At 40.2% G+C, this 15,946-nt stretch overlaps 1 protein-coding gene across 2 annotated transcripts in view; it reads right to left on the bottom strand.

Moving 5' to 3' along the window:
- man1a2 (mannosidase, alpha, class 1A, member 2) overlaps positions 1-15,946 on the bottom strand; it is a 143,052-nt gene that overhangs the window by 81,203 nt on the left and 45,903 nt on the right. For both annotated transcript variants that reach the window (XM_084907950.1, XM_084907951.1), the window contains exon 4: positions 7,394-7,490. In XM_084907950.1, coding sequence (XP_084764076.1) covers positions 7,394-7,490 — 97 coding nt within the window. The remainder of the gene's footprint in view (positions 1-7,393; positions 7,491-15,946) is intronic.

Below are 15,946 nucleotides of genomic sequence, written 5' to 3'. Positions count from 1 at the left end.
AACAGAATAATTTTTTTTCTTAAAAAGCTTGTGTTATAAACTCATGGCACTATCAAGTAAATTTTCCTACTTGAAGCACACATGACCGTGAACAAATTTTCAGTAACCTAGTTAAACTGTGGGTGTTTGGAGGTAAAACTGATATTGTGTCTCATTAGAACCTGTACACGAGAGATGTGTCTGCAAATAAAATGTAGAAGGTGAGTGATAATGACACCCTGTCAGGTGAAATGTTAGGAAGGTATTTATATATGTATGTTAAGTTCGGCGACTCGCCTATGAACAGTAAGGGTTTGGCTGACACTGTTTTACACTTACTTGTCAATGAAATACGAGCACCAAACTAAGACTACGATAATAGTGTCATAAGATTTCTGGAATCAACCCTCATGAAAAAGGCAACAACGGTGAGGAGTTTTTGGATAATAGCTTACAGCTGACAGCATGCTACATCCATAACAAGATAACTAAGGAAGTACTAGAAGTAGGCTCTGTGGGTTATTCAATATCTTGCGATCAATGCTGACAATACACCCAGAGCAGCACTAGATGCATCGCATTGCTTTTGTTTGTATACAGAGACTTTATGGACATGCACAAATACTCTAACATATCATGAATACCCCAAAAGGTGTATTCAGTTCATTTGGACGTAGTGTTTATAGTGGGAGAAACGTTACATCACTCATCCAAAGTGACTTCTTCAGCTGACTGCAGGCTTCCCCAACCTTATAAACAGTACTCATGGCCGCTGATCAATGATCTTTGATTAATGATCAACGCGCTTTGGTCGGTGGTTGATCAATGGTCGTGACAATTTGCATATTAATAATCAAGGAACTGACCTCATAGCCAAACAGTCAAGTCACACTTTGGTACAAGAACTAGATATTACTTATTTAATATCTGCACATAAACATGTTATTTTGCTTACTGATCATGAAGCCATCACATAAAGGCATGTAAGAAACAGGGTCAAGTAAAGTTACATGACACTGAGTGAAAGTGGTCATTACATCATCCACACAAACCCTGCAGAGATAATGTGAGAAGGAATGAAAATCCAGTAGCTCTACAGAAGATTACATGGCTGAGTCTACTGATTAGCAAAGCTTGAAATCAAAGTAGGGTTTGATCTGGTATTTTTACAGGACTCTGAAAGTGACTGAAGCCAAAGAGAACCTACTGGTACACAGAGGGCCTGTAGATAGTCTTCTAACCCCCCCCCCCACAAAAAAATGACTCGTATACTGAAAATCCTGTAATAATTCTTTTTGCTTTAGTTGAATGCAGTAATTTATGAGCTTTAATGCCATTAAGAAAAGCAGCAAAACAAAGATAGAAACAGCATCAAATGCTTTTGAGACTACAACAGAGAATGTGTTGTTGAAAACTGAGTTTAAAGGGACAGATCATCTCTGTGGGCAAACAACCAAAGTAATCTTGTAATGGAAAAAGCATGCTATGAATAATGAGGCAGCTCTCTCCAGTACTGAGCTGACAGTGGAGCCAGGTGTCCAAGCCTCATCCCCGCTTTGCATCATCCCCATCGCCTCAAACCTAACAGGCCTCTAGCAACAACATGCCTGAGGCTGTCTGTAATATCATTTACTGTGAGCGAGTCAAACTGCCGCTGGGAAAAAGCCATGGGGATGAGATATGAGCAAATCTCCACTTGCAGGTTTAGATGAAAATCGCTGGACTGCAAAACCAATAAAGCAATAACAGCCACTAGACAGAGTATGGATGGCAGGCCTCAGACTCACCACTGAACTCCTTCGCGTGTCGCGAGACGAGACTAAAGCCGCTGAAATTACTTCAAAAAGCCACAAATTAAATCTATAGAAAGTAGCAACCCTAAGAAACAACACTCCTCAATTTCTACTGCAAGTAGGGCTACAACGATTCGTTGGCATCATAAATAACGTCAACTATAACAAATAGTCGACATTTACATTGTCAATGTGTCATATACTAATACCACGTAAATGCATGTTTGTAACTGCAATACACTACAGGAAGCTATGGGGGCAGTATCGCCTCCATCGTCTGCCGAGACGAGTCAAAACTAATGTAAAAGATCGCACTGCAAACGCAAAGCACAAGGACGGAAGAAAAATTAATTGTCTACATGACTGTTACCGCATCATCATTTCTAATTCTGTTTTGTTCTGTTTTAGTAGTATTAGGCACAGGCATATACTAGTTTTAAAAAAAATCCAGTGTATTTGCTACTTTTGTCTTACAGAAAGGTCATGAGTTATAGTGGCTTGAACTGTGTAGACAAAGGATGTGTTTGGATCTGAAGTCAAAAATCAACTCAGCTCATCTCAACAGAATAGGGTGGAAAAATAAATGCATCAGCATCAGCGCGAGGCAGAGGAGACAAGGTTATCTGAGGCACAATGGGAGCCCTGGTCCACTTGTTACCATTCTGGCCAGCCCTCTTTTCTCAGGACAGATTAAGGCTGAGCTGGAAGGCATGCAGTGAGCACAAAGAGCTTTACGCATTTTCTTTTTTAACAGCTGCATGGAGGGCATGTTAAATAGAAGCAAGCTGTATACAAACTGTTATGTATGTAATACTTTTGTCGGGAACAGAACGCTTCTCAGTTCTAGCCTGACACGGGACGATGCCGCGCTCGCTTGGTCGGAGATGAGAAATCTTTCCACATTGCCCTCCAGTCAAAAAGTCAGGTTCAGAATTCAAGTTCAAAGAAATGCAAAGGGATACTTTTTATCCCAACGTGCAGCGCATCAGGGTCTAGCAAAATATAAACGTGGTTTAAATCCATAACTCGCACTATTTTCATCCAGTCAGCCAGACTTTTGGATGTCTGAGTCCCCCGTGTTAAAAGCAGTCAATGTCAGTAATAGCTAACACAGCAGGAGGTCCACTGCATCTCTCAAATACTGCTTTTTCTTTTTGCATTCTGCACTCTTTCCAAATCACACCAAAACACAATCAATACCGCCTGTAAGAAGACAGGATACGCCTCATCAATAATGGAAGTGTGTTTTGTGAGGAGCGCAATGCTTGATTTTGCCTTGTGTCTTGCTTGTATTTTATTGGCCACCCAGTGAATAATAACGGCATCTATCCAGAGTCAGCTATTACAAGGCGGCAGGGGAAAACCACCCAGACAGACACAATGATAAAACACAAAAGGACATGCTGCAGATGAACAGTCAGACACACATGAATACTAACAAATGGAAGTGCGCACACACACAAGCAGCATCTATCTACCATTTAGCAGCAGCTCATAAAATAACAGAGGCGCCCCCGGCCAATTTGCCAGACGGAACGTTCCAATTTGACACAAACGCCTCATAAGCATGCACCCTCACACCACACACACACGCACATAAACGCACACATCCAGCAACATTAGCATCAACACACAAGTCAAGCTGGCAACTCAAACAGATAAACAAGCACAAAGCCACATTTTCACAGGTATAAGCTCACAGTATCCAACGACTTAAATGAGATTTTGCGTATCATTATTGGCAGTGATTATTACTAACACATCTATCGATATTAACCATAGCTCTCCTTATCTTTTCACCATTTACTTTCGTAATTCAAACGAATCAAACACCACACAAAGGCAAAGGCTGCAGCCTACACAGTCATTCCATCCAGCTATTGTTTAGCAGGTTATGTGCTAATTGCCTCTTCTTTACAAAGCTGTGACAGAGGGCTGGATAGCTCTGGATAGCTGTGTGCCTACTTCATCAACTCTGAAAGCCATAGACCACAGATGAAGACATGCAATTGACTAACAACACAAGGAGGTACAAGAAAAAGCTTGGGAACCCTGTGGAATAACCTGGATTTCTCTATTGATTACTGACAGAATGTGGCCACCTAAGACAACTGTGGACATGCACCATCTGAACTAATAGCACACAGGCAGTTTGAAGTGGCCATAGCAAAACTGTAGAGATGCAAGAAGCCTGAAAATGCTACATGTATATTTCTAACATTCTGGCTGCAACAGAAGCATATTTCATTTCTAAAGCATGGCAGAAGCTTGGCAGGGCTCGCAAAATTTCAAAATCCCTGGTAGCCCTTTGGGCAGGGACTCTTCAGTTTTTGGTAGCCCAAAATAAATTTAAGTAGCCCGAATAAAAAAGAGAGCAATTTTTTGATTGATGTTTTGTTTCCGTTACAATATTATACATTAAAGTATAATATTGTAACGGAAACAAAACATCAATCAAAAAATTGTTGAAACACAAATTACAACATTGTATAAAAATTACAATCATCAACTCAAATACTTGGTTCTAATTGAACAGAAATTTCTATGAACTTGTAAGAACTGTGTAGGACATGAATCAGTCTGTGTCAGATCCTGAATTTGAAATTTCCACTGAAGTCACGGGTAAGAGGCAAGTGGAACCAAGATCGAGGCCATTTGCTTTTTGAAGTTTGCAAAGACTGCTAAATTGTGCCAGTGGTAGTTCACTCTTTGCAACACAGTACGCTATTCTAAACTGATTTTTCAGGTTTATTTTTAGTATGTTATTTGCAATTGGTGTTTGTTCTGGGAAAGATATTGCAGACTGAGCAATAATGCATTTCTTGCATTTCTCATGGGTTCTAATGGGGGCCTTTCTTAAAATGACTGGTCCCAGTAACAAAGGCGCTCGTCGACTCAGAAATCGAGGGAAAACCAACAACACACCCGGCAGAACATTATGTTATTTACACGGGTGCACATAAGTGGTCCGCATGTGCGCATTCGCTGTCAAAATAAAAGACGCGCACAAGATAAGAAGTTGCAACGCGCGTTTGCGTCCATGTAAAAGGCACTGTTTTTGTCCGCTAGAGTGGGATTTTCACGGCACATTCTGCACCACATCTCTGTGCGTTCATCATTTGTTTGAAGCCAGCTCACCTCCTGCAACCACTTTTCCGAGAATACACGCTTCTTTTGTGGTTCGGACTCCTTCTGACATTTGATTTCACATTGATTTGTCATAACTTTTCCGTTTTGTGGTAAGCTTTTCTTTGGCTGTCACTTCTTCACCCTGACCTGTCTTATTTGGCTCAGCAGAACTAAAATATATATCCTGCTGCTTTTACACACGCACTCACATAACGCTCACCGATTCTCTGCGCGATCAACCTCTCACATGTTTAAGCTTGCTGCGGGAGATTTCACTTGTCATGTTTGCGTAGTAAGCTAACGATTGATAAGACGATATCAGAGGAATTGGTGCGCAAATTATCGTCACTCACCAATCAGTGCTGTCGCGCTCTATACACAGTTCGCGCGATTGCAAAGTGAAAGCAAAAAACAAGCGCAAATTCAAACGCGATTTCAATATGTCACATATTGACAGTGGCTCACCGATGCCAATGACATAATTACTCAGCTACATTTCCGAAAGAATGCAAAAGCATTGACATATATTTTTCCTTACTATGATAGCCGGAGGGGCAGGGCAGAGATAGATTTTGGTAGCCCGACTGGAAAAATCGCTGGCCCCGGGACGTCGGGCTAGCAATTTTGCGAGCCCTGCTTGGGTTTGATTTGCTGACTCTGAGCTTGGGTGGCTTTCAGCACTGAAGAGAACACTGAATTACACACTGCATCAAAAAAGCTCAGGGGCACCCATAGCACACAAATAAACTACTTTTCCAGGATCCACCATGATCTGACTCACATAAAGATCTGACCATTTTTATACGTAATAATATGAGAGATCTTCATAGCTCCAAAGGATTCACAAATGTACAAATGCCGTACAGCAACATCAAATATGAGCACGTATGAAAAACAGCTTTGCTAGCGCAATTATTTTGCCCGTTTATCAATTAAGAGAACTATTTTCAGAACTTTTGGTTCATAAAGATACCAGTAACATTTTCTATATCAGAAATTTGGACAACCTTGCTGACAAAAATTCGTCTTAACTGGGCACTGGTTATTTAAAACTACTATTATTTCTTCACTTCAGCAGCTTCTGTTTTTTAAAATGCCTCAGGCACGAGCTAAGCCAGGTATAAATATTGTATTTGTTACAAGAATGAACTCAAGAACCTTTGTGCTCTCTGAGCTCTTGGGGAACTGAGGACTCAGTTAGTTGGGCTGCACTCGTACTAATAGATTTACAGTGTATAACCAACAGGTCAAATTAGCCAGGCAACCCGACCAATCAAAGCAATCTGTGCTTTTAGGGAGGAGGTTTTTAAGAGACAGAAGCTAAAACTGAGCATTTCTGGTACAGGATATGAAGAGCTATTGCAACAGACAACAGAAGTAAAAAAATACATATTTTCTGAACAAGCATCCAAACATATCCCAAAATAAAATGATAAATCTGCAACTGAGCATAATACGAGCACTCAAAGTTTGCATAGTTATGAACTTGCAGACTATTCACAGCCAAAATTTATCAGCTCCCATTTGCCCGAAGGAGCTTTGCAGTGAGTTTTAGCCCCCTGCATAGCCTGTCTAGCCTGCAACTTTAGTGTTTTGGTTAATTGGCGCAGTTCTTAGTGGGCGGCCCTTCTCAGTCAATAAGTTCTGAAAAGCCTCTGTACACTTCAGACTACACAGCAAGCAGCAGACAGGCAGAGTGGAGCATTAGCTGCTGAAGAGCCAGATAGTTTTGTACAAGTGCTGGCAGAGACCAAAAAAGAAAGACTTCACAGACTTCCAAACATATAGATATATAGATAGAGATAGATAGTTTAAGCCATAATTCAGTCATTTTAACATTTTATATGAATCGTTTCTGTAAAACATATTTAATTTGAACAGCAGGTAATGTTGTTAATGTTTTTGAAAATGTACAAAATGTTCAACTACAACGAGTGTAGTGGCTGGATCATTGTGATTATCATAGATGGCAGATAAAGAGGTGCATACCAATAAACAAATCCCGATTGTCTCTCCTTGTACAAAAAAGAATTTCTCACCAAGCATTATCAGCTACACTGTCTAATTTTAAACCTAACACTACAACTTTACTGTGATAAGGCTGACACATTGGAGTGTTAGCCCAACAGTGAGATTATTTGAGTGTTTATTGCTCACTAACAAAGTGCAGATCTATGCACTAAATAAAGACTTGTTAAATATCTGCAGTATCTCAAATACATTTAGATTTCTCCTGTTCGTCACGTGCATCCTCTTGTTGCAGCCTCTCAGCGATCCTATGCTCGTGTTTGCAAACATTTTTTTCCCCTAATGTGATATGCATCCTGCTGGAGGCACTATCGCATGACCTTGTCCACAAGAGAACGAGCCGTGTGTGTTTGTCTGAGTGTTAGGAAGATGGTGTGTGTGTGCACATCACGCATGCATCCAAGTGCGACTTATGACTGTGTGAGCAAACTGCCGATGGGTAAAGGCGGCAGTATCTGGCTTACCAAAGATATTTGTGGAATGTCCTTTCTTGGCGATGGGCTTTAGCTCGTTGTGACCCCAGCCGTACTGTCTGTAGCTGTCCCAGGCATGTTTCATCATCTAAAACAAACAAACAAACAAAAAAAAACCCAGTATGTTAGAAGAAGCAAAGTCCTTTGACACGTGTGACATCACTGTCACAAAAAAAACAAAAGGGACACAATCATACAGTCATCATGGTGGTATGATTTCAAGTTGCACTGATATAATTTGTATTTAAGCATTACATTGGTTTATTTACAGCAGCTGTTGTAGCCTGGGTTAGTTGTCATAGGAACGTGAAATCCACCAATCAATTCAATGCAAAACAATAGTGTTTTTCTACACACAGGCCCAATGGCAAAGCCTCGTCTTCTCTCTCTATATATATCATTATATTGCATTACTTCCTTTCAACCAATCATACAGACATCGGTCTACTGAACAGAGAAGAATAAGACTCTACTTTTCATATGAGCTTTGAAAAGAGGCTGGAAAAGAGGAGACTCAGGGAGGGAAGGAGGATAAAAAGAGCAAGAGATTGGGAGATGAGCCCTGACATGGAGGCTGATGCTGTGAAGAGGCGCTCCAGGGCAAACAGAGAAGATGACACAGCCAAGGGAGGAAAGAGTGCCAGCTTTTACTGAATCAGTGCTGCTCTCTATCCATTTCAAAACACCTCCTCCCCTTCGCAACTCTTACACATGTGGCATCGACAACAGAAAAAAGAAGGCACATTTCCTGTCCATGTGGCCGTGTATTGTATATCACAGTCTCATTTTTATGGATATCTGCTGATTTCTTGCCCTCTGTTGCAGTCTGTCTACATGACTGTTACCTCATCATTTCTGGTTAATGATGATCTCGGTTTTGACAAAGTGACTAAGATGTAGAGCTCTTCCCAATACCAATTGAAAGCTGGGATTTCCCCAACTACAAGCTACAAAATTTACAAAAATGACAAAGTGCATCTCTGGCCCATAAAATATAGACCTGTCATTTTACGGCCACCAAGCTACGCCAGTTTCCCTCTCTGTCCAACAGCCTGCCTCTTTATGCCACCATGTGCAGATGAGCATCCAAATCCTCTTCCAACTTTCTCTCTCCTTGGAGCAGGCATGCAGCCAAGCTAATAAAGACAAGGGCCAGGAGTTTCATTGTGTTCTTGGCTTCGTGGCTTTCCATGACGCACTCCGTTCACGCACCGAGGATTATAAATCAAATTAATACGCACCAGGACATGGACACTTAAACGTTGGCTGACTCCCTCTGATATGTGTTGATTGGACGCTTCATCAAATTCTGATTGGCTCATATGCCAAGGACAAGCGCTGCAGTGCGGGGAGCTTGACAATGTTGACAAACTGCTTATTTAAAGGACCTTGGAATACTAATTGGACATTAGGCTACAAAATTCAGTGATTGATTCTGACAGCTACCGCTTGCCATCACAGTATCTTGGGAGATACATGCAAAGGATTGGGGGGAAGGGGGTGGATGGGCTTGCACTGACCCAGTGGCTGATGCACTCTACAATCAGAAGTAAAGCTCCTCAGTAATTTGCTGCAGAGAGGAATTAGCAGCCAAAATGAACACTCCTGTGACCTGTATTCATCAATATCCCTATGAAAGGGCACTGCAGGATGCTAGAAGGTGGCTATTAGCACCAAAGATATTATTATTATTATTATTATTATTGTTATTATTATTATTATTAGGCTTTATGTTGTATTATGTAGTTCAGAGTAGGGAGTAGGACATTCTGTTAAATTATCCATGTTCTTGTTCCACACTTCAAGTGTTGCTGGAATTAATCTGTTCATGGACACCTTTATAAGAACTTACAAGTATCACAAATACCAATTTCATAACGGAAAACATGAAAAAGTTTTGTGTTTAAGCCAAACTGAACACAAAGCATTGACACCGTGATAAACTGTGCAACAAAGGGTATGTTTAAGTATGTTCCCACCCACACTGCACCAAAGATTCCTCCACAAAATGTGCCGTGACACACGTCTTTACCTCCAGTCAGTGCTGTTGGCGATTACTTCTCTTTCCAGTTAGTACCCACTGTGAATTACTACATCTCGGAGTGTGGAGACATCCAACAGCTTGTGGTGTAGGATAAAGGGAGCCTGTTCAACTCTTCAGAGAAGCACCAGTAGAAACACAACGCTGTTGTTTCACATGATTCATCTTTTCTGTGGCAGCTGCTTATACTTATACTATTATCTTGCATATACTTTTAATTTTAAAATCCCACTTCTATGCTATTTTGCATTTTTCCCCCTCCAACTCCTCAATTTGAACTGTAACGAATGGACAGGCTAATGTTTTCCTAAGTTTTTTTTATTGGACAATGGCAATTTGCTTAAACCATTACTTACAAGATAAGAGGATTTTTCCCCCTATAAAAAAGTATAAATTTGTAGCTTTCTCATTTGGAGTCTAGGTTGAATCTTACTATCTGCAAGTCTACCAGATCCTGCCTCATTAGTACTTGTCATGACTTGGTAAACATCCTACTGCTTTTTTATTCTGCCAGGTCTGAAGAACAAACTACTTCAGAAAATGCAGAAAAATATAGCATTTATCCAGGTATAACAGCCTGATGTGTTTGTTGTTGCATTGTTTTTTCTTTTTTCTGCTGAAGACCGAAAACTGAAAGCTGCAAGATGATGCAAGAGGTAGTACATAAGCATTTTATTTATTTATATCCGTTATCTGTCCAAGTATACATCTCACAGATTAAAAATCTCTTTTTCCAAGAGAGTTTAGAGACGAGGAGGAAAATGTTTTGCGTTTGGAAACAGCTCATCAGAAAATGTCTTCACTCACGATTAATTATTATTGCGATTTTGGCGATATGCTGAGTATTGCAACAACATACATGGCAATTTATCAGCTTTTTAAGCTGTAAATTATGTCCTCAGAGATAGACTGTCAAAATTTTGTTTATCCAATAAAATAAAGAGATAATGTTATCTTACTTGGTTATTTTTTTTGCAACAAAATGTCATTATCAAGTATACCAATACTGCAACCAAAACCTGCCATAAACGTTTGTCACAGTCTCCAACTAATGAGGTCAAGTTGGGAATTATGTGCAATCTGTTTCTGATAATGCAGCAATTAACTGATAACTCTTTGAAGCTAAGTGTGCCCAGTGTTGGATGCTCTTTGAGTCGAGCCGGTTTCATGCAAGTTTGCTCAACTAACGTCATCTCAGGATGACTGTGCATGGGATGAGCCCTCTTGTTCATAGTATTCATTCAACTATTTAAATGTATTTTTTGAAATACTGATATTTGGTGTATCAGCATCCCTTGACATGTATCAAGATATGGCACGTCAATCCAGAATACCAATACAGGAAGACAGTAGCACTGTCAAGGAATATGAATATGTCTGTATGTTCATAGGCATCTTTTGTTTTGTAACCATTATTTCTGAATGGCTACATTAGCCAGTGATCGAAGCACTCACTTGTAGTATAGAGAATTTTTAGAAACAATCTCCTGGCAATTTCTCCTTATTTTTCCAAATCCAGGCCATTTTTTAAAAATTAAAAAGTCATTAGTCATAAACTGGATCATCATCAATCAGCACACTCGTCTCAGTAAGGCAGCCTGTCCTCATTTCAACTGCATAATGAAACACACATTCACACATGGTTTCAGTGTCTGAAGACCAACTTAATAAAATCGTGTCTTGTTGTGTTCTGTGCCTAAGGATCGGGAAACCTGTGACTGAAGGTTTTTATTATTGCCCTCTACAGTGTTTTGCTTATTTTCATGCTTCCCAGTTTCTATACTGCAACTGCAAAAGTATTAATCATGCAACATTATACACTCCAGCTCACTCTGGAATGAACTGGCAGCCCAGGAGTGGCCCTGTGTTATTAAGGTCAGAGCCAGAGAGAGATTAAAAACCTCTCTTTCCCTCCCACACCTTATCAACTGATGAGCTCGAAAGTAAAAAGTGAAGTCTCACACACGGTGCAGGGTCCAATGGAAAAGGCAGTGGTATTTCTCATTTGAGGAATTTATTTGGCCAGCCCACAAAAAAGATTTGTCTTTCCATTTTGGTTGAGGAAAAAAAAATGTAAAAAGCAGTCCGAAGTGTAAAAGGATTTAAAAGGTTAAAGCAAATGGTGGGAAAATGTTCCACTGTGAGATACACTACCAGTCCTACCAAACCTTCTAATTTAATGGTTTTTCTTTATTTTTACTACTTTCTACATTGTAGATACATACTGAAGACATCAAGTATAAGAAGAAAGATATATGCAATAATGTAGCAAAGAAAAAAATGCTAAATAACTCTCAATATGTCCTATGTTTTAGATTCCTGAAAGTAGCCACCCTTTGCTTTGTTGACAGCGCTGCAAACCCTTGGCCTTCTGTCAGTGAGCTTCATGATGTAGTCACCTGAAATGGTTTCACTTCACAGGTGTGCCTTGTCAGAGCTTATTTCTTGCCTTTTTAATGGGGTTGGGAGCATCAGTTGTGTTGTGCAGAAGTCAGGTTGGTGCACCGCTGACAGCCCTTTTTGACGAATGTTAGATTTCATATTATGGCAAAAACCAATCAGCTAAGTAAAGAGAAACAACAGTCCATCATTACTTTAGGAAATGAAGGTCAGTCAGTCAGGAAAATTGCTAAAACTTTGAATGTGTCCCCAAGTACAATCGCAAAAACCATCAACTGCTAGGATGAAAATGTCTCACATGAGGAAGACCAGGAGTCACCTCTGCTGCTGAGGATAAATCCATCCAGACTCAGAAAACACAAGTTACCAGCACCTCAGATTAGAGCCCAGATAAATGTCACACAGAGTTCAAGTAGCAGACACATCTCTACATCAACTGTTCAGAGGAGACTGGTGCGAATCAGGCCTTTATGTTCAAACAGCTGCTAATAAACCACGACTAAGGAAAAGCAACAAGCAGAAGAGATTTGTTTGGACCAAGAAACATGAGGAATGGACATGTGATGAAAACCTGATGGAAGACCTGTGGTTTGGTCTGATGAGTCCAAATTTGAGATCTTTGGTGCTTTGCTAGTGACACTGTTGGGGATTTATACAAATTGAAGGCACACTGCCACAGCATGGCTACAACAGCATCCTGCAGCGACATGCCATCCCATCCGGTTTGCGTTTAGTTGGACCATCATTTATTTTTCAATACGACAATGACTCCAAACACACCTCCAGACTGTGTAAGGGCTATTTGACCAAGAAGGAGAGTGGCCTCCACAGTCACCTGACCTTAACAAGATGGTCTGGGATGAGATTGAACACAGAGTGAAGGCAAAAGGGCCGACAAGTGCTAAGCATCCCTGGGAACTCCTTCAAGACTGTTGAAAACTATTTCAGGCGACGACCTCATGAAGGTCATCAAGAGAATGCCAAGAGTGTGCAAAGCAGTAAACAAAGAAAAGGGTGGCTATTTTGAAGAATCTAAAATATAAAACATGTTTGGAGAAATGTCCCACTTTTTTTACTACATAATTCTGTATGTGTTCATTCATAGTTTTGATGCCTTCAGTGAGAATCTACAATGTAAATAGTCATAAAAATAAAGGGAAACCATTAAATGAGAAAGTCTGTCCAAACATTTGACTGGTAGTGTATGTAATAAATTACTGCAGCTTTGTATGAATCTCTCAATATGTAATGCATTTAATGCTGCTCCAGAGTCAAGAATGCAAAATAAAACCCTGATCTTATGGTAAATAGGCATTATTAAGACTGAAATGTGTGAAAACAGTCGGCAACCAATCTGTATTCCTACATAGATATAAAATTGTAAATTTATCCCAAAGACACGATGTCTTCTTAAATGTTCTTTATTCACAGAATCCAACTCCCTAAATCAAGAAAATTAGCTGTCTTAGTCAGAAAGACAGGTTTGGCTCCATCTTTATGGGTCTACACAATGTGTTAAAAGCTATGACCTTCACAATGGCAACCTGGTAGGCTGTTTGTGCCTGCCCTACACAAGAAGCACAATGTGCCCGTGGCCATTTCTTACCCAAAGTACCAGCAGCCATCATTCAGACACCCTTTATGGCTCATGTGCTGCAGTCTCATACACACAAACACAATTACAATGTACAGTCATGGACAACCACAGGGCAATGAAATATTCGTAAATCTCTCTCTAGCCAGCGGCTGCAACCAAGGCCATTACTCGAGAAAAAATAATGTATATTAAAAAAAATAATACAAAATAAATTATTAAAAAAAAAATCAGCTCAGCTCACACAGAAGTGGGACACAATGACAAGCTTTTGGAGGTTTGGGGAGCTGGAGAGTTATGTGCTGCTTAGAGTGACCTCCAGAGTCAGTCTGACTGATTTAAAGCACCCGTCTGCCTGCCCTCATCTTTCTCATCTCCTTCCAACTCGCCCCATGGAGGCCTCCTATCTGGCTTAACGGAAGTCCTTTCAGAAGACGCATTAGGGTGGTAAGAGTGTGACATCTGAATTGCCTCTTGCAGTAAATACATTCATGGCACTTAAGCAGAGGGTGGCAATAAATTCCCCATGAAATTGAGGCAGTAAAAAAGTCAAGATAGGCTGTTTTCAAACAGCTCTGAAGCCAAGAGTTCAAGAGATGGTGGCTCATAATATGGTTACCTCTGTGTTATGTATGGAACCTCCATCCAAATCAAACAATTCCCCCCATCATGACGACAATCCTATCAATCTCTGGACAAAAATCAACGGGGGCCATGTTTCCAGGAGACAATGAGCATGTCTCAGAAGCCAGATTTTAATCCAAATGGTGATTGCAAGTTATTAAAGGCATTTATCAACAAGTAGAGATTAATAGAGATAAGGCAAGAGTTTAGTAAAGTGAATTAAATGACTATCAGTGAGAGTAAGGCTTCCAGGTCCACCAGGAAGACAATGGCACCCTCTCACAGCAGCAGCCTCCCTCAACAGGACAACAAGCAACAATCCAAAAGCTTTTCCTGAACAGATTAAGGTGCTGATCTTGCCAAACTCCAAACATCTGGATCTAAGCAAACATCCAAAAAATACACTAGAAAAGTCCAAATCACAGAGGCCCGGCACCCCAGGTTAACCACAAAAGTTCTTTGTCCACGAGTTGTAGTTTAAAGACATAATAACAAAGTACAAATTATTAGGCAGCTAGTTTTAATGTTGTGACTAACAGTTGCATATGGAACTACCAATGAGTAATGGCCTATAAATAACTAAACATATGAAATAACTCACAGTTTCAAAGGTAATGCATCATATTGACATTTTCAAGTCATAAAGAAGCTGCAATGCTTATGGATTTTATACTGATAATTTTTATCAAAGCTGAACTAGAAGAAAATGACTAAGACTAGAAGTGAGAACCAAGAAGATTATATTTTCCAGTGAGATATTTTAAAGGGGAGAGGATGACTCACCATAAGTATTAAGTGCAGAATAGAGTAAATATTGGACAAATAAATCAGGACTTTTTACATTATCTAACCCTTTTTGCATTTTTTTTTAAATCAACCAAGTACACAAGCTAAATAAGCCTAAGCTTTACCACATCAAACTTGGAAAAGAACTGTAAGTGAACTTGACACTGTGACCATTTATAATAAACTTGGAGGCAAACATTTTTCACTATTTGAACATGCAGCTCGTTTTCACATCCAAAATATTTACTACATACTGCTGACCAATGTTCCCTCTAAGCTGCGCACGTGTGCGATTGCGCACTGCTGGCACGGTCTCTGCGCACAGAAAATCTGTGTTGCGCCCCCCAAAAACAATCCAACCTGAATTTAAATTAAAATGAATACTTTAACAATTCTGTTTTGCAGTGTTAGTCAGTGACTAGGTGCTCCCGTACGGGATTAGAACGATGCCACCTTATCCCATAGTCCAGCCAATAATGCGATTCACATTCGTATATACGCAGCTAATCAACGTCATTGACAAGCTATGACAGCGTCCTTATGTGCCGACACCGGTGTTTTAGCTAGCAAAGCGGTGTGGCTGATGTGGAGTGAAGCCACGTTAATGACAACGTGTACAATCATTGGAGATGTGAGCAGGACAGACAGAACAATTGACGGAAAAAGTGTGGACTTTATACCAGTTTTTAAATTGTGTTGATAGGCCACGTAAAACCAGAGTTATGATAAAAATATCTGCAATGTTTGGTTTTCTTCCTGAATACTATCGTTGTTTATATTTACTGCTGGAAGAAACGGTAAAAACTGCATTTTATAAGGAAAACGCTTGAAAGCACTGTCCGCCTGTGACCAAAAACAACACCAGAAAAAACCCCAGCCTTTCCTATTGGTGGAAAAATGTACCATGTCGACCAATCAAGGGAGAAGTTTTAGGAGTGACACATCTCTGAGATGTGAGAGATTTGCAACGTTTAGCGCAAATCTTGTGTAGTTAGTGTGTAGTGTAGTCAATAGTTTTGTTGTGTGTGTCAGAACAATGAGGCGACTGCTGAATGTTACAGGTGTTACAGCAGTGATACATCTCCTGTTGTCATCAGGC

The sequence above is a fragment of the Perissodus microlepis genome, chromosome 16 (assembly GCF_051167445.1).
Source record: "Perissodus microlepis isolate ML-2025 ecotype Zambia chromosome 16, ASM5116744v1, whole genome shotgun sequence".
Taxonomy (NCBI): domain Eukaryota; kingdom Metazoa; phylum Chordata; class Actinopteri; order Cichliformes; family Cichlidae; genus Perissodus; species Perissodus microlepis.
Note: the sequence above shows the minus strand (reverse complement) of the source record. Positions and strands in the feature narration are given on the sequence as shown.